Below are 21,886 nucleotides of genomic sequence, written 5' to 3'. Positions count from 1 at the left end.
TGGGAAATGATCTATTATCACCTAATTAACCTGTAATAAAGTCTGGCAGAAAAAGAAAAGAAAATGCATTTATCAAAAAACATAAAACAAATATTTCCCCAAAAAACAGTTCTTCATGCTTTGGCTTTTGCCTACTATACACTTTGTGCTTTGGTTCGCGTGAGTTCTAAATATTACCTACGCTTCCACCAGAGTGAGTTTTTTCCAAAACGGAAGCTAGCTAGCTTTAGTTAGCTTCCGTTACCTAGCAACTTAGCATAATACTCGTACCAATGCTACTACCTGCTAGTTAGCCTCCTGAAATTTTGAAGCCATATAATAGCGTTTGTCATATAGTTTTTGTCTATCAGAAAATAGACGAGGAGCAAGAGGAACTCATTGAACTGAAACAAGATTGTGGTTTAAAGGTCACATGACATGAAAACTTCACTTTAGGAGGTTATTTAACATTAATACGAGTTCCCCTAGCCTGCCGTTGGTCCCCCAAAGGCTAGAATTTTCAACCAAGCCCTGGGTGTTCTTCTCCGCCTTTGAGCAAAATGAAGGCTCAAACGCTCTGTTAAAAAATCTGCTCCTTGTGACGTCACAAGGAGCCTCTGCACAACCAGTAGCCTATCTTAATTTTATTTTTGTTGAGTGTGCAGCTCTGCAAACCAAGGTAATCAGATGAGAATGGGCAAATTCGAGGCATCTTACAGCAACGGGTCTACAAGCCATTGCAATACATCCAATGTAAACATTAGCGCATGGTGCCGCCTCTCTCCTCATTTAGCATTTAAAGCTACAGACACAGAAACAGCGCATTCTAAGGAAAGTTCATTGTGGGACTTCTCGTAGTGGCTATAATTCTGCACCAAAGGCTGAATTTCGGGAAAGAGACTTCAAATACAGTATTAGGGGACCACTAAAGCCTATATAAAAGCATCCAAAAACAGCATTTCATGTGACCTTTAAAGCTAAACTTTGCTGATCTTCCTTTGGACAGTTTTTGGTTATCTGTTGCCAGAGAGTTCCCCATTCTAGCCAACAAAGTTATTTTGACATTGCTCCCGTTTTCAACCACATATCTGTGTGAGCTGAGCTTCTCAAGCTTGACTGCGATAAAAACTAAAAACAGAGACAGAGCTGCTGAGGAAGAGCTTTGTGTGTGTCTTTCTACCATTACTGCCAGGATATCCATCCACAGACCCAGGTTTCCCACTAAGTATAAATACATTGAAAAACTATATTATTAACTTTATGTATTATAATAAAGGTAATCTAATATGTAGACATCATCCAAGCGTTTGCATCTCATGCTTCTCTACATGCCCTTGCGCTGACAGAGACATGGATCCGCCCAGAGAACACTGCAACTCCAGCTGCTCTCTCCGTCAACTACTCCTTCACTCACTCACCCCGCTCAACCGGGCGGGGTGGTGGGACAGGGTTGCTTCTTTCCCCAAATACACATCCACACCATCATTCATCAACATCATTATGTGATGCTGACTGATCCTATCAAAGCATGCTTAATTGTTCTTTATCGCTCACCAGGACCGCTAGACAACTTTGTGGAGGAGCTGGACATGCTCCTCAGCGTCCTCCCGGATGATGGAACCCTCCTGATAGTCCTTGGGGACTTCAACATCCACCTCCAAGGAATGCAGGCCGTCGACTTCTTGTTTCTCCTGACTTCCTTCGACCTGAGGCTGCTGAGCACACCGGCAACCCACAAGGCAGGCAAACAACTAGACCTCATCCTGACACGTAACTGTATCACTGACTTAACCTCTGTAACCCCACTGCACATTTCTGATCACTACTTTATCCAATTCTCTGTCTCTCTCCCTCCAACCCCTCCTACCTCCCCCTCCCCTTGTAACTTTCCGGGCAACCTCCCTATCTCCCTCCCATTTCTTTTCTATTGTAACATCCTCCCTCCCATTTACGAGTTCTCGTCCAATCCCACTAACACTGCCACCGACTCCTTGTTAACCACTTGAACTGCATCACTTGACTCTTTCTGTCCCCTGTCAACCAGGTCTGCGCGATCTTCTCCCTCCTGCCCGTGGCTTACGGATGTTATAACGGTCCACCCTTTGGGCAGCTGAGAGGAGATGGCGCAAGTCCAAAAACGGTCTGGACCTTGATAAGTATCACTCCCTCCTTAAATCCTTCTCTTCTCACATAAGTGGTGCTAAAACCCTCTACTTTCTGAACAAAATACTTTCTGCTTCAAACCCCCAAAAGCTTTTTTCTACCTTTTCCACCCTTCTTAACCCACCCCCTCCCTCCACCCTGACAGCAGACAACTTCTCTTCCTTCTTTGAGGAAAAAAGTCGCCGACATTAGCAGTCGGTTCCCTAAACACACCTCTCCTACCCTCTCACCCTCCACGACTGAGGGCTCCGTCCTTGGACCCCTCCTCTTCTCTCTGTAGACCACCTCACCTGGACCAATCATCAACTCCCATGGCTTCTCCTACCACTGCTACGCTGACGACACGCAGCTGTACCTGTCGTTCCCCCTGACCAATCCGGGGATCTCAGCCAGGATTGAGGCCTGCCTCACAGACATCTCCGCCTGGATGACTGAGCACCACCTCCAGCTGAACCTCGCCAAAACAGAACTTCTCATCATCCCGGCTAAACCCTCCATCTCCCACGATCTGTCAATCACCCTGGGATCTGCGACAGTGACCCCTTCATCCTCTGCAGTCCAAGCACTGGTCCTCTCCAAGTTGGACTACTGCAACTCGCTGGTCTCCCAGCATGTGCAACTCGCCCTCTTCAGAGGATTCAGAACGCAGCGGCCCACCTGGTCTACAATCTACCCAGACGCTCCCATGTTACCCCGCTCCTCATCTCTCTCCACTGGCTACCCATCAACGCCCATTTCAGATTCAAGACCCTGGTACTGACCTTCCGAACAGTGAACGGGACTGCACCCGACTACATCAAGTCTCTCCTGCAACCTTACACCCTCACCCGTCACCTACGGTCTTCTTCAGACAACCGCCTGGTGGTCCCACCGCTCAAGGTCGCCCGTCCCAACACAAGTTCTTCTCCTGCCTGGCCCCCCAATGGTGGAACCAGCTCCCCACCTCCATCAGGTACACTGACTGTCCTTCCCCCTCATGAAAAGGCTCAAGACACACTTGTTCCGGGAGTACAATGGCACTTAGGAATGCTTTGCTGGACCTGATGTTACTTTCCTCCAGGATCACAATGACTCTTATTGAGTGACTTGTTGCTCTTGTAGGTTAGTTAGTTTCCTCCAGGATCACAATGACTCTTATTGAGTGACTTGTTGCTCTTGTAGGTTAGTTATAACTTAGTTAACTCTTGTACGCGCTGTGAAATATTTTACTGTAGATTGTTCTTCTACAGGTACAGTCTTGCACTTTTTGTGGTTCATGTTGTTTTAATTTGTTACTTGTATAACTGCATGCTTTTATAGGTCTTCCTTTTGGCACTTGTTTAGTTTTTTTAACAATGTAAGTTTCATGTTTTGGCTGCTTACAATGTTTGGGACTACCTCGTTGTTATGATCAGAGACCTATGCTCTTTTGTAAAGCTCTCTCTTGGAAGTCGCTCTGGATAAAAGCGTCTGCTAAATGCATAAATGTAAATGTACTGTGTTAGAGTGTCATTTTGTGTCATTTTGGTTGGTGGTGTGCCCCAGGATTTTGTAAATGTAAAAAATGTGCCGCAGCTCAACAAAGGTTTGGAAACACTGCTCTAGTGGGACCTGTGCTCACAGCCCTGCGTTGTACAGCTCAATTTGGAATTTGCCAGAGAACACCAGATTTGGCAGATCTGCTATTAGCGCCATGTTCTTGTCAAAGATGAGAGCAGGTTCACACTGAGCACGTGACAGACGTTAAAGAGCCTGGAAACGCAGTGAATGTTATGCTGCCTGCAACATCATCCAGCATGACCGGTTTGGACATGGGTCAGTGATGGTCTAGGGAGGCATATCCTTGGAGGGTCACACGGACCTCCACATGTTAGCAAACGGTACCCTGACTACTGTTTGGTTACCATGGATTTCCTCCCAATGTAGAAGAATGCCTGGCCGAATGTGGCCAGAGTGTCTAGGCAGTTCCTGGATGAAAAAGGCATTGATGCAACTGTCTGGCCCTTACTTTCCCTAGACATGAATCCAATTGAAAACCTCTGAAATGTTACGTATCGGTGTATCCAACGCCTGGAAGTATTGTTACAGGCTGTCCAGGAGCTTACTGATACCCTGATCCAGGTCTGGGAGACCCATCAGGAGCATGCCTAGACATTGTCATGAGTGCATACAGGCATGTGGGGGCCATATACACTACTGAGTCACATTATGAGTTGCTGTGATGAAATTAATGTAAGTTGGAATAGCCTGTGATTTAAATAGTTTACTATTTAAATAGTAAACTATTATTTTACTATTTCGGTGTGAGTTTGACTCCAGCTCTCAATTGGTTGGTGATTTCAGTTTCCATTGATCGGTTACTTAATTTTGTCAACAAATTACACTATGTACAGTAAGGTTTTGATCTTGAATATATTTTGTTTATCGAGACCCAATGTGTAATTAGGAGTTCACTTTATTTTTCTGAGCAGTGTATTTAAACTCAATACTCTACAAAACATGCATACATTAAATATTAAAAATACATTTAACCATGTAAGACCCGATTTCAAATTCACCTTTAGCTCTCCAAAAAAACACATTTGCTAATAAGATTTTTTTTGAACGACCTTTACATAACCACTGGTCCTATTGTCTTGCCTTGCAATGCTATTGGATAAATTTGGTATATAAAAAAATAAATAAATGAGCAATTAAAGAGCTAAAGGTGACGTAATCTTAAACATCTTGAGGAGTCAGGTGGCTGAACGGTGAGGGAATCGGGCTAGTAATCTGAAGGTTGCCAGATCGATTCCCGGCCGTGCCAAATGCTTGGGAAAGGCACTTCACCCTACTTGCCTCGGGGGGAATGTCCCTGTACTTACTGTAAGACGCTCTGGATAAGAGTGTGTGCTAAATGACTAAATTTAAATGGGGTCTTAAAGGGTTAAGATTGATTCAGGATGCCATCCTCACCTTCCTTTGCCAAACCAGTTTCCAATACAGGTGACCACACTTGGCCATCCAGTGGTCTGAACCAAGCCATTGGCAATCTAAGTTACAGAGGAATAAAACAAAAGGATTAGCCTTATTAACAGTGTATTTGTGTATGTGTTTTCCCTCCAGGTGCAGCACTAGGCCTTCTGTTGTTGCTCACCTGGACAAATATATAGAAGCCGAGACTGTGTATGTTATAGATGTAGCCCAGGCCAAACAGACAAGTGAAGAGGCCACTAGTCAACATGCCCACTGTCAGGTACCAACGGATGGGCAGGCGTTCACCAATGATACCACTGTAAGGGTTAGGGTAAAAATGACAGCACAATAATGTTTTTCAATTTAGAGGCACAGAGGAAATATCGCATTTCTTTGAATAAACACCGCCCTTGACTGAACGCCGCCCTCGAATAAACGCTGCACCAACAAATGCCGCGGTGTTTATTCGAAGAAATACAGTAGATATCCCAGAGGACTCCCAAACACTTTAGAAGATCAGTATTCCTTGAATTTTAAATACTTTACTTAAAAAATCTATTTGCTGACATCATTTCCAACAGACTGGTCATTAAGTGGACCATCGTAACCATCAGTTAACTTCTAGAATATTTCAAAGAGGCTTATTACACCATGTCCTAACTGGATGTGACACGAGAGACGGGATGCGAGCAACGCGACTAAAAGCTGTTTGATTCCTAACTGGACGGGAGCGCACATTTTTGTCGGACGCCCTGTTTCTATGTATTTTTCGTTGCTTGCGTTGTAAACTCTGTAGCACATGAAGTCATAGTAACGTGGCTAGTGTACATGACGTAACAGAAGTGAATTTGACGGATTCAGTGTGGACAGGGCATCCCATGCTACGCGACAGTCGTACGCTCGCATTCCAGTTAGGACACGGTGTCACACAACAAACCGTATTAATGCACAGAAATCTAATGAATTGACAACCAATAATTCAGCAGAATAAAAAGGTGTTCATTTTAAAAAGGACAAACACTACAATTCTGCCTGTCATATTTTTGTACAGTAAAAACGGCGACACTACATCTCAACACAGCATGAAGTGTACACCATGGAGACTTGTCTTGGATTGAGGGTGTATGTAGAAAAATTAAGGGAGAGAACGGAGGGCAGAATGGCATATGTCTAGTGAAGAGTAGATTATATACAGTAATCTGGTGCATGACCAAACATTCATCACTTCAACCTCCCCTAAATGAAAAAAACCTCAAGGTGCTGTTTAACACCAATTGACAAGTGTGAGATACAACTGTCACTAACTGCTGAAATGCTGGATAAAACCTGAGTGTATTTCCATATGCTTTGTGGGTTTGTTTGGTAGAAGTTGTAGCTGTTTGTCTATCGGGGATAAAATAGTGCTGCACTTTACTGTCTGGCTGCTACAGTTTTCATCATCGTTTTCATCCATGATTGGCTAGCAGTTGCATGAACCTTACCTGAGGTACATGCCAATAGCATAGGCACACAGGAATGAGTAGTCCATGGCTCCCAGCAGCTGCTTGTAGTTGCCTTTATCTAAATATGGAGACAAGATTGCTTTGACTCGAATCTGTTGAAACCAATACCAGTTATCTGAAGGATACTTTTCAGGATAGTTTTATTTACTTATCAGAGATGTATGTATTTATTGGTGAATGGAAGAGACATATAAATTAATATACAAGAGAGAACAAACAATATAAAAAAGGGTGACTGTGGCTTAAATAGGGAGTTAGATTAAGAGGGACAAAAGAGAAAGACAGATAATAGATAAAAGATAGAAAACAAGAGAGGAAGAGAGAGGGGGGAAAGAGCGTCAGAGAGATAAGCGGAAAGTACGACAGAAAAAGAACAATAGACAGAGACAGATTTGAGTTCAGATAGAGAGTGTTAAGATGGCTGAAGTGGGCCTCACCAAAGGGCTTCCAGCTGCAGTCTACATCAGAGTGTAGCGTTGGCTGGCCACTAGAGGCTTGGACCTCAGTGAGAGACGAGCAGTTCCTATGTAGTTCACTCTAAAATATAAATGTATTTATATTTAAATAAAAAAATATCTGCAACATGATGGGCAAAGCACCTGCAATATCCAATAACTTGTTATAATGTTGTTTAACTAGAGAGGGTACAATTTCTGTGAAAATTGTGAGATGTGCTTGCAGATGGGTCTGTTTTATTACTTATATCAGTGTTTTTCAAACCTTTTTGAGCCAAGGCACATTTTTTTTACATTGGAAAAATCTTGCTGAACACCACCGACCAACATGTTTACAAAATGACACTCTGTAGCCTAATGCAGTATATATAATTGGGTGTGCGCAAGCCTTCGGCGAGAACAACCAATTCTGCTCTCTAATATATATTTATTATTATTATTGATCATTTTCCCACCCCTAAAAAAACGTGGTCCTGATTGAGTTGCTTGTATTGGCGCGAACGTTGCTACCTGCATATACCTACATAGATGGCATCTGTGTTTTGCTCCTAGATTCAGACCTAGCCCCAGAAAATTGTAGACTTCACACTTCTGCTGTGTGCTCTTTTTACTAGGGCCTTCGTCTAGGTCAGAATCTTGTCCAGGGCCCAGTTCGCAGTTTGCATTCTTTCTTTTTAAAAACTTCTCCATCACTGTAACCACGACCTGTCACATGCGTCACTAATTCTCTTGTCTCTAAGAAGGAACGAGGCAATAAACTACCTGCTGCCACCCGGACGAATATTACATTACTCTGCCAGTCAATATATTACAGACACTCGACAATGGCATATTATTTGCAGATAATAATTAATAAATGTTTTATTTATTTTTTCAATAATAATTTTGGGAAATTTGGATCCTTTCTCAAGGCACACCTGTGTGCACACTAGTGTGCCGTGGCACAGTGGTTGAAAATCACTGACTTCATATATATATATATATATATATATATATAAATATGTTTAATTATGCATAGGCATAATTATTATTATTATTATTTGCCTTTTATGAAGATTGCATAGATTAAAAAGCATACATTTGTTGCAGCTCATTTACACTTTAAATGTGTATGAAGTAGAATGTGTATGAAATGTAGAATTAAATTAGCCTGGCTGCCAGCCCAACTTCTCCCCGCCCACAATAACATTTGGTCGGGAAGTTGGGTCTGGAGGGTCTCGTATTGGGAACAACTACATAAAACCAGGATCTGGGCAGACCAATGAAATTGCCAGGGCGGGCTTTATACAATGATGGACAGATGATCAACAGTAACGTAATCAACAACGTCACAAAAGAGCCCTTGGGTTGAATTCGTTTTCAACAAACAACATATTACGTTGCTCTGATTGGTTGTAGGTCTATCCAATTGAGCGAAGAGGCATTTGTTTTAGGAGTTCGGTTGAAACACGCCTCATAGTCACAGCCCAACGGAGAGTTTTCAGACTTATATTCTGACTAGAATTATGAGTATGACAATGTCAGGCGAGAATGAAATAGGGTTCTCTTCTAATTTCCCTTAGTGCAAGAGGTAATGGTGATAGGCTTTCAGGCAGCCTCACATAGTCGAATTAGTTGCATCAAAACGAAGAAATTGGGCAATCCTGTGTCTGTAACAAAGTCCCTTTCTGAAGAATAGGGGCTCGCATGACCGGTTCTCCGGAGTATGCGCGTTGTAAGTAGGGAAAAGCGCATTCAACTTTGCCAGCTTCTCCTATACTCCCTCTATATCAGCCTCTCTCAAACCTGGTCATTGATCCTGGTCTCTGGGCCTACTGTAGCCCTGTTTATCTGACTGGGTTGTCAAAACAAAAGTTGGAAGCAAGATAGATACCACTAATCAAGCTTCACTGAGGGGATTGTTTGAATGCGTCGGAAAAATGTTTCATCTTGTATATTTGAGACCACACATTGGTAGATATTTATTTACTAGGCATGGGCCAGGTTTCCGGTTTCAAGGTATACTGCGATTTGAAAAAGTCCCGTTTCAATATCTCTCTAATTTTCGGTAATACCGTTGCTGCGGTATGAGCTTTTTTTTTATGTCTCAGAAAAGATGGAAAGTGCAGGAATCCCTCAGGTTTTAGAAAGTAACCCTCTGGTTGGTGCAAGCAAGCAGTCAGTCACCACCATGGTATGGTAATCTCACACCAAACTTTTGATACAATTTAAGAGCCCTGCTACAAAATTTCAGGGTTTTAGTACAATAATTATGGCCTACATTTAGCTGGTTTCACATATATACTTTTATTTAAGTCTTCCACTAACCCTGTGTGTGTGCATAAATTAAATACAACTAATATAATTAGTTACTAAAATAATTATGTATTGTTCTTTTGAGTAAAATATAAAACAAAGAATTGAACTATTTAACTTGATGTTTGCTGCTGTTCAAAAATTGTATATAATAGAAAATAAATGTATATAAAATAAAATATATTGTGTTCAACTAAAATATTTTAGAGCTGTAATCGCAATACGGTGGTATTTTTTCTCAAAGTTATCATACCGTCAAAATCTTATATCGGCCCATGCCTAGTTTCCACTATATGGAAACGAATTATGAGGTTGATGTGATTAACAAAGCGAAAACAAGGCACAATTTTCCCTTATCTGTCCATATTTTTTTTTTTGAAATGATCAATTATCAAATAAAAAAATAAAAATGTATTATGGCAAGCTAACTAGCTAGATAGACCGAAGCAGGGCAGTTTTTCAATGCTCAAAATGTAGCTCTGAAATAGGGGCTCTCGTCGGACATAAGTCCCAACTAGAAAATATTAGCTGTTTTCATAGCCCTGTAGAGGAGACCTTTTAGTGCAAAAACTGAAGGACAAATTAGGGTGGGAAAATAGATGTAATAAATAAATATATACGAGAGAGAATATAGGTTGTGCCCTGTCGTTCGGCAAGCACACCCAATAAATATATACGAGAGAGAATATAGTTTTGTGCCTAACAATAATATTTCTATAATGAGTCGCCTGTGGAACGTGCCAAGTATTGTGTCCCTTGTAGGAAAAGCAGAAATGGACAGGCCAGTGTGTCAGTGTGTTTATAACCTAAATATATATTTAGGATTCCTCCGTAAGGAGGAAACCTATTGTTATTGGTGGTTTTATTATTTGTAATTCTTGTACCATGGGAGTCAATGGCAGCCCCTAGACCCCATCGACAACTTTTTGTGAAATTTGGCACACTCATTAAGGACAGTTTCTTCTATACCTACACCAAGTTTCATGTCTCCCATTAGACCACTCTAGCGCCACCAATGGGTCAAAGTTGGACTTGTGTTTACACACGCAACTTTTGAACCGTATGACTAATTTTCAAAAATGAGGTACCATTGGATTCCCTGGATCAAGCCGAGTTCAACGCACACCATGGCGTTAATTTCCGGTTATATAGATTTCCCGCCATTTCCGGTTTTATCAAAAACCTTTGAAAGCCTACTCCTCCTACAATTTTTGTCATATATTCTTCAAAATCACCAGAGATGATCTTCAAACCAAGCCTCACAAAAGTTATCAAAGGAATTTTGATCCTCATAACCGTCTGTCCGGTACAGCCAATCAAATTCATCAGAAAAGCCGCCAAACAGGATGTGAAGTCATGTCTCAGCAAATCTTTGAGATATCAACACTAAACTTGGTAGATCGGAGGAAGACACTACAACATATTACCATGTGCAAAGGCAAATTCATATCTCTAAAAATGATTGATATAAATCAAATTGAACTTATCGCTAACGCTAAAATAATGCTTTGCACATCAGCCAGTCAAAAACTGATACTCTGATTCAATCACAAGTTCATATGAAGACTCTTGAGAATGTTCATAACACAAATCTGTGAAAAAGTTGACTGTAAGATGAAAGGTCGATTTTTGGTGAATATTTGAAACATGCTTGCTTGGCTAATTTCTAGGCAAATTTCCAATGAATGTCTCCCCTGCTCCTCCCCGCGCGTGCTCCAAAATCTCACACACACTCAGCCTTCCCTTGACACACGCGCGGCCAAGACGCACACGCAACATTTCAGGAGAGTGTGGGCTGACCAAGCCCCCACTCATTCCTTGGTCTTTAGCAAAGGCCCATGTGGCTCTTGATGGTATTGCATTTCCGATTTTGTATGCAATGGTAAAAAGGTCTCAAATCCTGAAACATTGATAGTATAGACCAAGAGTAAATACCACACCTCAAATGGCCCACCATTACCCATAGGTGGCGCTATAGGCCACGCCCAAAAGCACAAAGATACAAGGCTTTCTGGAATGGATAGGTTCACCAAGCCCCCTCCCTTCACGTATTGGCTTGAAAAAAGGCCCATGTGGATCTTGATGGTATTGCATTTCCGATTTTGTATGCAATGGTAAAAAGGTCTCAAAATCCTGAAACATAGATAGTATAGGCAAAGAAACAGTTTAACAAAAAGCCCATGTGGATCTTGTTGGTATTGCTTTTCCGATTTTGTATACAATGGTAAAAAGTTATAAAAATCCTGAAACATTGATAGTATAGACCAAGAGTAACTACCACACCACAAATGGCCCACTATTACCCATAGGTCTTCCCTTGACACACGCGCGGGCTTGGCAAGACGCACACGCAACATTTCAGGAGAGTGTGGGCTTACCAAGCCCCCACTCATTCCTTGGTCTTTTGCAAAGGCCTTGTGGATCTTGATGGTATTGCATTTCAGATTTTGTTTGCCATGGTAAAAAGTTCTCCAAATCCTGAAACATTGATAGTAAAGGCCAACAGTAACAACAACACTTTAACAAAAGCCCATGTGGATATTGTTGGTATATTTTTCCGATTTTGTATGCAATGGTAAAAAGTTAAAAACATCCTGAAACATTGATAGTATAGGCCAAGAGTAACTACCACACCACAAATGGCCCACCATTACCAATAGGTGTCGCTACAGGCCACGCCTTAAAGCACAAAGCACTTCACTTCTTGTGAAGATTAAAGCACTTCACTTCTTGGCTTGAAATAAAGGCCCTTGTGGATCTTGATGATATTGCATTTCAGATTTGGTATCCCATTGGAAATTCTGCAGCATTGATTTTTCTATACAGTTACAATTTGTCAAGAATATACATTTTTCAATGGTTCGCAATGCTTTACATGTAAGCCAGTCAAACAAGTTCATATGAAGACTCTTGAGAATGTTTAGTACACAAATCTGAGAAAAAGTTGACTCTAAGATGAAAGGTCGATTTTTGGTGAATCTTTGAAACATGCATGCTTGGCTAATTTCTAGGGAAATTTACAATGAAATGTGTCCCCTGCTCCTCCCCGCGCATGCTCCAAATTCTCACACACTCATTCTTCCCTTGACACGCGCGGCAAGACATACACGCAACATATCAGGACTGTGTGGGCTGACCAAGCCCCAACTCATTCCTTGAATATCAGCATAGGCCCTTGAGGACCTTGGTGTCATTGCATTTCCTACTTTGTATGCAATAGTAAAAAGGTCTCCAAATCCTGACACATTGACAGTACAGGCCAAGAGTAACTACCACACTTTACCCAAAGCCCATGTGGATCCTGTTGGTATTGCATTTTCGATTTTATATGCAGTGGTAAAAAGTTTTTAAAATCCTGAAACATTAATAGTATAGGCCAAGAGTAACTACCACACCACAAATGGCCCACCATTACCCATAGGTGGCGCTACAGGCCACGCCTTAATGCATAAAGATACAAGGCTTTCTGGAATGGATAAGCTCACCAAGCCCCCTTCCTTCACTTACTGGCTTGAAATAAAGGCCCTTGTGGATCTTGATGGTATTGCATTTCAGATTTGGTATGCCATTGGTAATTCTGCAGCATACATTCTTCTATACAGTTACAATTTGTCAAGAATAAACATTGTTCAATGGTTTGCAGTGTTTGGAGGAATCCGCCATTACTGCTTGCAGTTATATTTATAATTGTAATTATAAAAATATGTATTAAATAATTGATATACCTTGACAATGCTGATGGGCTTCCTAGAAAGGTGGAAGCTAGTGTACAGGAGGAAGGTGAGGATGAAGGTGAAGGCTCTGTACCTGCAGGACAAGAAGATAACACAAGGGGCAGCAGTCATGTCATAGTAGATGTAGATTTGGGGGAAAGACAGACAAAATAAGTAAGAGAGAGGTTATGGGAGCTAGAAAAATAGAAGTAAACACTGAACTATGGACCAAAAACAACTAAATCCTTTTACTGGCTTGAAACAGATACTATCTTTACGATAAAGCTACATAAAAGGCCCAAAAAATGACACTACAGGCTAGACCAAGCTTAACAGGTATTTGCAGATCATTGTGACATATGCAAATGTACAATGGAGCAATACTGCCACTAAATGTCACCTATCCCTCTGGACTTGGAAAACAAATCATCGTTTTCTGACACACCCCAACCACTGATAGTAGTGTAAATAATAGGCTTACACACATTAGGAAATCTAGGTTGCCCAAGTACAAAGTAGTTGAGTACTAACTTCTGGAATGCAGAGGTGATTAACAGTTTTTTTTTTTTTTTTTCAAGTACAGTATAAAAGCAAAAAGAATATGAAAAACTCAACTGTCAGATTTCCTTTATTAAAGATTATATTTTCATTACATTTTAGGACCCAGGGGCCAGTTGCATGAACTTAGTTTAAAGGGTCGATTGATTGAAAAACCGATTTTTCTTTGTCATAGTTGAAAAATGACAGTTTGGTGTGTAAAATAGACATACAGTGAACATCAAAGTCCATTGACGCCTCTTTCCCATGCAAATCTCACAATTTGTAACTGCTGCTGTGAAAAGATAGGTTTCGAAAAATTCCCCACTGTGACGTCCCAACGGGGCTCCACCTTTTTTTGGCTCTTTGTCACGCCCCAAAAGTTACCTACAGACCAGCCCACCGGTGTTCTGACCCAGGAACATAAATGGAGGTTGCGTAGATCTCAGACACTAGTTTATCTGCACGCTGGTCACGAAAAATGGAATTGAAAGAAGAAAATGTTCCAAGTTTTTCTAAGGATATTGAAAATGCACCACGGTCGTAAATGCAGTGTTCCAGGCTGTACAGGGAATGCTGACAGTCATAGTCTTCCCACGGAACCAAACACTCAACGGGCATGGCTGATGTTTGTCTTTGAGAAGATCCCTGTGAAGTTTGACACATTTATTCATTTGCTCGCCTCGAACCATTTCACCAAAGACAGTTCTGAATGAAAACCCTGGACAATTTAAAAGAAGGATTTGTTAAGCCGCTGTTGCTGAAAGAGGTGCTGTTCCAACCGTATGCTCATCACAAACACAAGCTGTAAGTATGATTTTGTCGCTAACAGTTAGCCTATTAGCAATGCTAACATCTCCTGTATGTAGCATAGGTAGAATGCTGTTTTCTAAACACATCAACATACCTTACTTAGCAAATTACTCGACTAGCTAGCAGTCAAGCCTATTGCTAACGCCTGTCTAGATTATCTATTAGAAAGAACTGGAGAAAGGCAGGTGCTAGATATAGGATACGTTAACATTGCTAATAACTGTTACTGACAATCATTCTACAGCTTGATGCTTGCTTGCAGGTTGTGATGAACATAAAGTCGGAACTAGGGCTGCAACAACGAATCGATTAAGTCGATTAAAATCCAGGGCTCTCAAGTTTTGAAGACAGGCAAGAGTGACTCCCCTCCCTGCCAGGGGGTCAAAATTAATTAATTAATTGCTTTTTACCTGACATCTTGGAAATGCAGCAATGATTAATGCATCCATGGCCAGGATATAATTATAAAATATGACATTATTTTAAAAGTCAATGGTATCGGAGCTGTGTCCGTACCCCACTGGGTTCGAACCTGCCACCTCTGACATCCTAAGCGCCACCACTACCATCTACGCCAACAAACAGCTAGCAATTAGTTGATGCGGGTGGCCTGTTAATTACCTGAGGACTGAGTTTCACCGGCTACATCTATGAATGACTTGTTCTGAGCAGGTGTTGTCAGTGAACAGGCTGTAAAACTGTTGGTTAAGAGACTTGGAAACATTTTCTAACAGCAGTCAAGTTGTAATTGTTTGTGTCAAACAAGTTGTGAATTTGTTGTAACATTAAAACAACAGATCATGACTGTGCTCAAAGTGATGCTCGAGCTCCAGCGGTTTGCTTTGTAGGAGAACAAAACTTTCTGAAGACGTAGCAGAATCACAAAAAATTACATGATATGCTTTTTTTTCATTGGTTGTTGCATTGAATCTTACCCAGATACAATGGTGCTATTTTCCGATTGGCTTTTGTATAGACCCTTTCTTTTTTTTTTTATTGGCTGATAAGTGGCAGGCTCGACTAAGAACTCCAGGGGTGACGCGCTTGACTGCCGGTCCTTACATAGTGAGAGTGGCGCGGCCAGAGGAATTTTGGTTGGGTGCTGCGGCATATTAAATATATTATAAATATTTTTTTTCTGCTTGAGAAATACAATGTGTGGCGGTAGGTCGTGACAAAAGACCGAAATGAGTGACTATTACGCTCGATGCGTGACACTTGAGAGCCCTGAAAATCAATTATTCAAAGCGTTGGCAACGAATTTCATTATCGATTCGTTGTGTTGCGCAATTATTACGCCACTCAATAAGTCGCGGGGATGTTTGAGTATAAATAACAAAAAGTGTAATTCAGCACGGAGCAGAGCGGAGGTAGAGGAAAGGCCATCGGAGAGACGTTGTTGAATAACGTTGTTCTGAAACACATGGCGGAGAAATCAGTACGACTTAAGTCATCCAAGGTGTGGGTGCATTTCACACTAAATACGTCGATAAGGTGTGTTAATTAACCAAGGTGAAGTTAATTTGATATTCGACAGTCTCACATTCAGAAGACGCTACTTTGCAGCGTCGCGTTAGGGACCGGGTGAAAACTACCCATACCATTTTGAAAAATTTAGACTTTTACAATATTTATATGAATATAAAACCTCAAACAGACACCAGAGTATCTTAACAATGTCTGTTATACTTCCACAGCCTTTACTTTTTCAATGAAGTTTCAAATAAAATGATAGAAAATCACTAATCTTTGATTAGTCTCTTCCCTCCACCCCACTGTGGTTTGGTCTCTGCCCGGGTCATGACCAAGGATGTATCCTTGCCAACACAATCTGCATAGGGAGAATTGGACTGATTGTGGCCTAGGTCGAGGGCGCCAACCCAGACCTACTCACACATTAACTTTCAACTACTACAGATATCACCACCCCCCCACCCACATCCAATGTCTTTGCCTGCTTGTTTCCCCAGGGTGGCTGGTGGGTCTGTGTCCAGCGCCTACCATGGCTGCAGGCCCAGATGCTGCTTGTCTACCCCCCCCCCCACTCCCCGTTGCAAGTCACGAGTTTTTGTAAATGTTGTTGGGCTTATGTGCTGAGGTTTTTTCCTGTTCTCAAACTGTGCTCCTCTTGGAGCATTGTCTGGGGGTTGCCTTTTCTCTCCTCCTCTCTCCTTATGTTATGCTGTAACTTTTCTAGTTGGCGCCGAAAATGGCACCTAAGTAGGCTCTCCTGCCAAAGTAAATTCCTTGTCTGTGCAAACTTTCATGGCGAATAAACACCAATTCTGATTCTGAAAATATCTTAATCCTTGCAAATCTTTTTTTTTTTTTTCTTACATATAACCAGGTTATTCTAATAAAGTCTGGCCTACTTCCACAACCTTTCAATTTTCACAAATGTTTTAAACAAAGCTCAAATAAATAGCTAATCTCTGAAAATAGCATTAAATCCACGCTAATATTAATAACTTTTTCAAAATTGTGTGCCTGTTTGTGCAAATTCACAGTGCATCCGATTCATCGATTAATCGAAAAAAGAATCGAGATATTAATCGATTAACTAAAATGCGGAACGCACCACTTTTCAGCAAAAGCTTCATAGCAAATCCTGCTTTACATTGTTCCAGGTTTTCAAAACCGTCCTTGGTGAAATGGTTCGAGCAAATATGTAATTGAGGGTCGAACTGCACAGGGATCTTCTACGCTAAGGTATAGACAAACATCAGCCATGCCTGTCGAGTCAATGTTAGCTAGACTCTAGCTCATCTGCTTTTTATTAACGCTGATTTGCAAGGAATGCAAGAACAGCTAGATAGCAAAAACACCAAAACTGTAGGCATGTAAACTAGTTTAGCTTGCTAACGCAAGAGCATAGGTAGAATGTGTGATGATTTAGCCTAGTTTATTGGCCATGGGGCTAACGCGTTATTTCATGTTCCTGACTGTATTTCATTCGAATAAATAACCCATGTTGTCATGTAAATCTACAATTCACGATGCATGTTTGTCCAGATCTTTGTCAGGTTATTTTTCATTTTATTTTCAGCAAGATATCGAGCTAACAGAAGCTGAGTTGAATCACAATATCATTTGTTTGCTAAACTGTAACGCTACCCACCTAAGTCGATCCTGTTTCCTTCGACAACTAACGTTATAATTTCAAATTATATCTAGTCAATCTGTTGAAAACATTGTTGTGTAGACACAATAGATTTTCTTGCACGTTTTTATTTCAAATCTCCACATTTGATGTTTCAGTGAGTGCTGTTGGCCGTGTTGCGTTTTTTGCTCCGCAGCTTCACTCGTTGAAAACCAACCAATTAGCACGCAGCTCATCTATATATTCATGAGCATACCATAAAAGGAGAAAACCTAGTGTTTTTTCCCGGTGTAACTGGCCAAATTAACTCCCGCCCAGATTCAGTGGCGGATTTAGTGTTTTGGGGGCCCCAGGCGAAGACAGGCATGGGGCCTCCTTAACTCCTATTCTCACTTGTTTCAATCCTTATAATAATTATTAATATAATAGTCATAACTAGAGAGGGTACAATTTCTAGAGAAATTGTCGGGTGTGCTCTATGACACCTTAAGTTTTTCCCTTCTAGCGATATGTTTAAGCATTTAGCCTACTCATATTGCATTAATTCATTAAGAACCCCCTTTGAAACAAGCTATTGTACAACATTGTCACCAGCAGTATTTCAGATGGAATCGCGATTCAAACAATATCATCTGCTGACTGAAAATATGTCCCCAAAAACGTGAATAAGCTTGACATGTATTTAGGGGGAAATGGCTAATATAAAAAAAAAAGTTTGCTGGTAGCGATCATTGTCTAGCCTGGCTGCCAGCCCAACTTATCCCTGGCCACCGCCCAAATATTTGGTCGGGAAGTTGGGTCTGGAGTAGCCTGGCTCTGCCCTCCTACGTACTTCCGCTCAATTTGGATTTTGCTTCAGTATTAGGTCTGGGAGCTAGGCTCTGAAGTTGGTTTTCAGTAACACATTTTTTGTAGGTCCAATCAGCGAACAGAGAGAGTGGCTGAGAACAATGACGTTAATGTCGTCGACTAGTTTGAGTAGTTTCAGTCATGGCGGCGGAGAAAGATGCGAGCAAATATGCCGAATATCCATAAGTTAAAGCCGGAGCAAGAACATTCCTTGCTGAGTTTTGTTGGTGGCCATGATGTTGTGGACCTCCTCCCCACGGGGTTCGGGAAAAGTTTGATTTTCCAGCTACGGCAGCTAGCTCCGTTACAGTAGTGGTGAAGGAGTTGGCTAAGGCGAACGCTTGCGATTGGTTATGGCAGATCAGAGTGGCTCTGGGCAGATCCAATAGTTTTAAAGTTTAACAGAGGACCCGCCTTCAAGGAAGTTAACGCTCGTCAATGAAGAGATCCCAGACCCTCTGTACAAATGAAACGTACGAGGGTCTGGTTAGGACCAGGCTAGGTCTGGAGGGGCTCGATTGCGGAAAAACTATTTCCGAACAGGAGCTGTTCGGACCAATTAAATTGTCAGGGTGGGCTTTATAGGAGGATGGACATATGATCAAAAGTAACGTAATCAACAACGTCACCAAAGAGCGCTTGGGTTGAATTCGTTTTCAACAAACAACATATTACGTTGCTCTGATTGGTTGTAGGTCTATCCAATTGAGCGAAGAGGCATTTGTTTTACGAGCTCGGTTGACACACGCCCCATAGTCACAGCCCAACGGAGAGTTTTCAGACTATTATTCTGAATAGAATTATGAGTATGACAACGTCAGGCTAATCATTATCAGTAACAATGCCAAATTTAGTCTTAGTATAGAGACCTGCGTGGAGAAGCTGACCCCGATAAATTGTGCAACGAGAAAGCTAGCCTAAAGTAGCTGCTGTTGCTAGCAAAACTTCACTGAGCAGCACTCGTGCTAGCTGCCGCATCATTGGATACCAGTGGAGAAAAACTGTTTCCTTCAGTAGTTTCAGTTTGGCAACTACTTGTTTACTCTCGTCTTTGTCTTTCTCTTTTGTGCCCCACTCGGGGAGTTGCGTTTTATTTAGCAAATTGTTTTTTGCATTCACTTCACTCTTCTACTGTCTCATATTAACCAACTGAAATGACGTGCTTTGCTGCAATCGATGGAATAGTCCACAGTAGAATGGGGTGGGGGGGGAAGCCGGCGTTGACACAAATAGAATAAACGCTCTGTTGGTACTTTGTTGATACTTTTGGGGAAGGTTTTGACTTTTAATTGATTTGTATTATTATTATTCTTATAGTAATTATTGATCATATAGTATTTTTATGGAGTCTTTCAAGGGGCCCCCTGGCAGCTGGGTGCCCCAGGCGGTTGCCTACTTTGCCTAATGGGTAAATCCGCCCCTGCCCAGATTAAACCTGGGTATCCTTTGGCCCAGGCCAGAGTATATCCCGGGGATAAACTGTCCTCGGCCAAACTATACCCGGGGGTGTAAAATAGCCTGGGCCATCCTATGCCCCTCCAGGCCAGAGTATAGGCCAGAGTATAGCCCAAGGGATAAACTGTCCTAGGCCAGAATTGGTGGTCAGATTTCATAGAATGGTGTGATTGATTACATTTTGCAGCAAGGAAGGCCTGAAGGATTGCACAGTAACCCTTAAAGTGTGATGCTAGGGAGTGGAATGTAAATAGTTTTTGAGACAAAGTTAATTTGTAAAATGTATTTCTTTGTTTATTTAGCATATTAGCTCTGATAAATAAAGGTACAATACTTTACTGTAGAACTGTGTTACCCAGAAATCTGATAAATTACCCACTGGGGTCAATTAGACCCCAGCAATTTAAACCTCCAGAATATACAAAGGTTTGTGTCTCAGGTAATTTATGTCTTTGTTGACTACTTACATCCACCACCCACCCCTTATACATCCAGAATACCTATTGCATGACTATGGACACATTTTCAAATCACCATTAAAACTTAGTTTTATAATATTTGTAAGTATAGATTTTTGTAATTTATAACATTTATAAGTATTCCAAAGGTTTGCTGTTGCTTCTCCTTTTGACTTGTAGACTCCTGCCAAAATGAGCAAACCAATGGAGGCTTGCAAGTCAGGCACATTGAAGTCTTTTCAACAGTCCCCATACACACGCTGATGAAGAAAGTGTTTTGTCCGTCTCTTCATAAACGGAGTGACTAAGTTCAGTTGAGTTCTGGATTTTAATAAGTATTTATCAATCTGCATATTGGGAGAGAAAACCAGACCTCTGACAATAAATGACAACACAACACCAGGCTTAGGTCTCAATCAAGTCTCTCTCCGCTCTGAAGGCCGGAGGACCATCTTTTATAGGGCACAAGAATGTAAACATAGATAGTGACAGTCAGGCAGTAATGACGTTACAAGAGTCTCAGAGAAAGAGATTAACAGCTCCCAACACATGACCACTCAAACTACAGAGTTCATAGTTGGAGCTCTCCTTGTAGTCATGACAAGGACCATTTAGCCAGTACTTTCTCCTGATCTCAAACATCTATTAACCCTGACACATAGACACAATCTACTCTTATTAATAGCAAGCTTACATGAGAACATACTAACTAGTATCCAATGACTAGTTCTCATGATTAGTGAATAATAAAAGCACACAGGATATCTAAATTTCTTCCACAACGCCTACCCTAAGTTTATCATTTGAAGTATATCCTTTTCAATTGATGGTGTAATGAAAAGCTCAAATGCTGATTTTATATCTTGGACTTGGCTGACTGCATATTTAATGGGCCCTGGAACCATTTTGATGACATTAGCAGCATTGAGTCTACTCTGTCGTTCAAGTGGGGAGCGGGACCATGATAACTTTCCATTTTTGGAAGGTAATGGGTCTGCTGGTCGTTGAGAGACAACAGGAGGGGCAACACTAGAAAACTCATTCTCATGTGAGGAGGAATGCATCATAATCAGTGTCCTCCTCAATATTATCAACCTTTCTCAGACACATTCTCCTCTATGTCACTTTCACTGTCAAAAAACTGTGACAAAATCTAATTGACAGAAAATCTTTGCTTAGATGTCATTTTCAAATGAGAAAGATAGAGAACATAAAGAGAGAGCACACACAAGAGAAATGGTTTAGAAGAGCTTCTGTTCACACCTTTGCAATGTTTGCTCCTCCCCTTTGTTTGGTAAACCATGAGAATTATGTATTTCTTGTGTATATCACTCAACACTACTGACATCATGGGGGTATAATCTGGCCTGGGGGGGTATAAATTGTCCTAGGCCATAATATACCCAGGGTAAGATCTAGCCGAGGCCACAATATACCCAGGGTATAGTCCAGACTGGGGGTATACTATGGCCTTCACAGGAAGCACCAGGGGGCAGAGAACAGCACCCGGGCGACTTACATACCCTATTCGGAGACCTTAAAGAACAGTGTGAAATACCCCCAAAAACTCAATCAATGTCAAAGTCAATGACTCCCTTAAGGAGTGTTGCAGTCAACACAGCCCCATAAGAGT

At 41.4% G+C, this 21,886-nt stretch overlaps 1 protein-coding gene across 5 annotated transcripts in view; it reads right to left on the bottom strand.

The window, feature by feature from the left end:
- The window catches only part of slc37a1 (solute carrier family 37 member 1), a 125,884-nt gene that overhangs the window by 80,188 nt on the left and 23,810 nt on the right, over positions 1–21,886 (bottom strand). For all 5 annotated transcript variants that reach the window (XR_014741553.1, XM_084688154.1, XM_084688155.1 and 2 more), the window contains exons 3-7: positions 13,054–13,135; positions 7,016–7,115; positions 6,558–6,636; positions 5,258–5,393; positions 5,077–5,153 (exon numbers count right to left, since the gene is read on the bottom strand). Coding sequence is in view for 4 of the 5 variants with exons in the window: in XM_084688154.1 (XP_084544280.1) it covers positions 5,077–5,153; positions 5,258–5,393; positions 6,558–6,636; positions 7,016–7,115; positions 13,054–13,135 (474 nt within the window). In the remaining variant the exon portion in view is untranslated. The remainder of the gene's footprint in view (positions 1–5,076; positions 5,154–5,257; positions 5,394–6,557; positions 6,637–7,015; positions 7,116–13,053; positions 13,136–21,886) is intronic.

The sequence above is a fragment of the Hypomesus nipponensis genome, chromosome 23 (assembly GCF_054491055.1).
Source record: "Hypomesus nipponensis isolate SF chromosome 23, ASM5449105v1, whole genome shotgun sequence".
In the NCBI taxonomy this organism is placed as follows: Eukaryota; Metazoa; Chordata; class Actinopteri; order Osmeriformes; family Osmeridae; genus Hypomesus; species Hypomesus nipponensis.
This window is presented reverse-complemented; position numbering and strand designations above follow the sequence as displayed.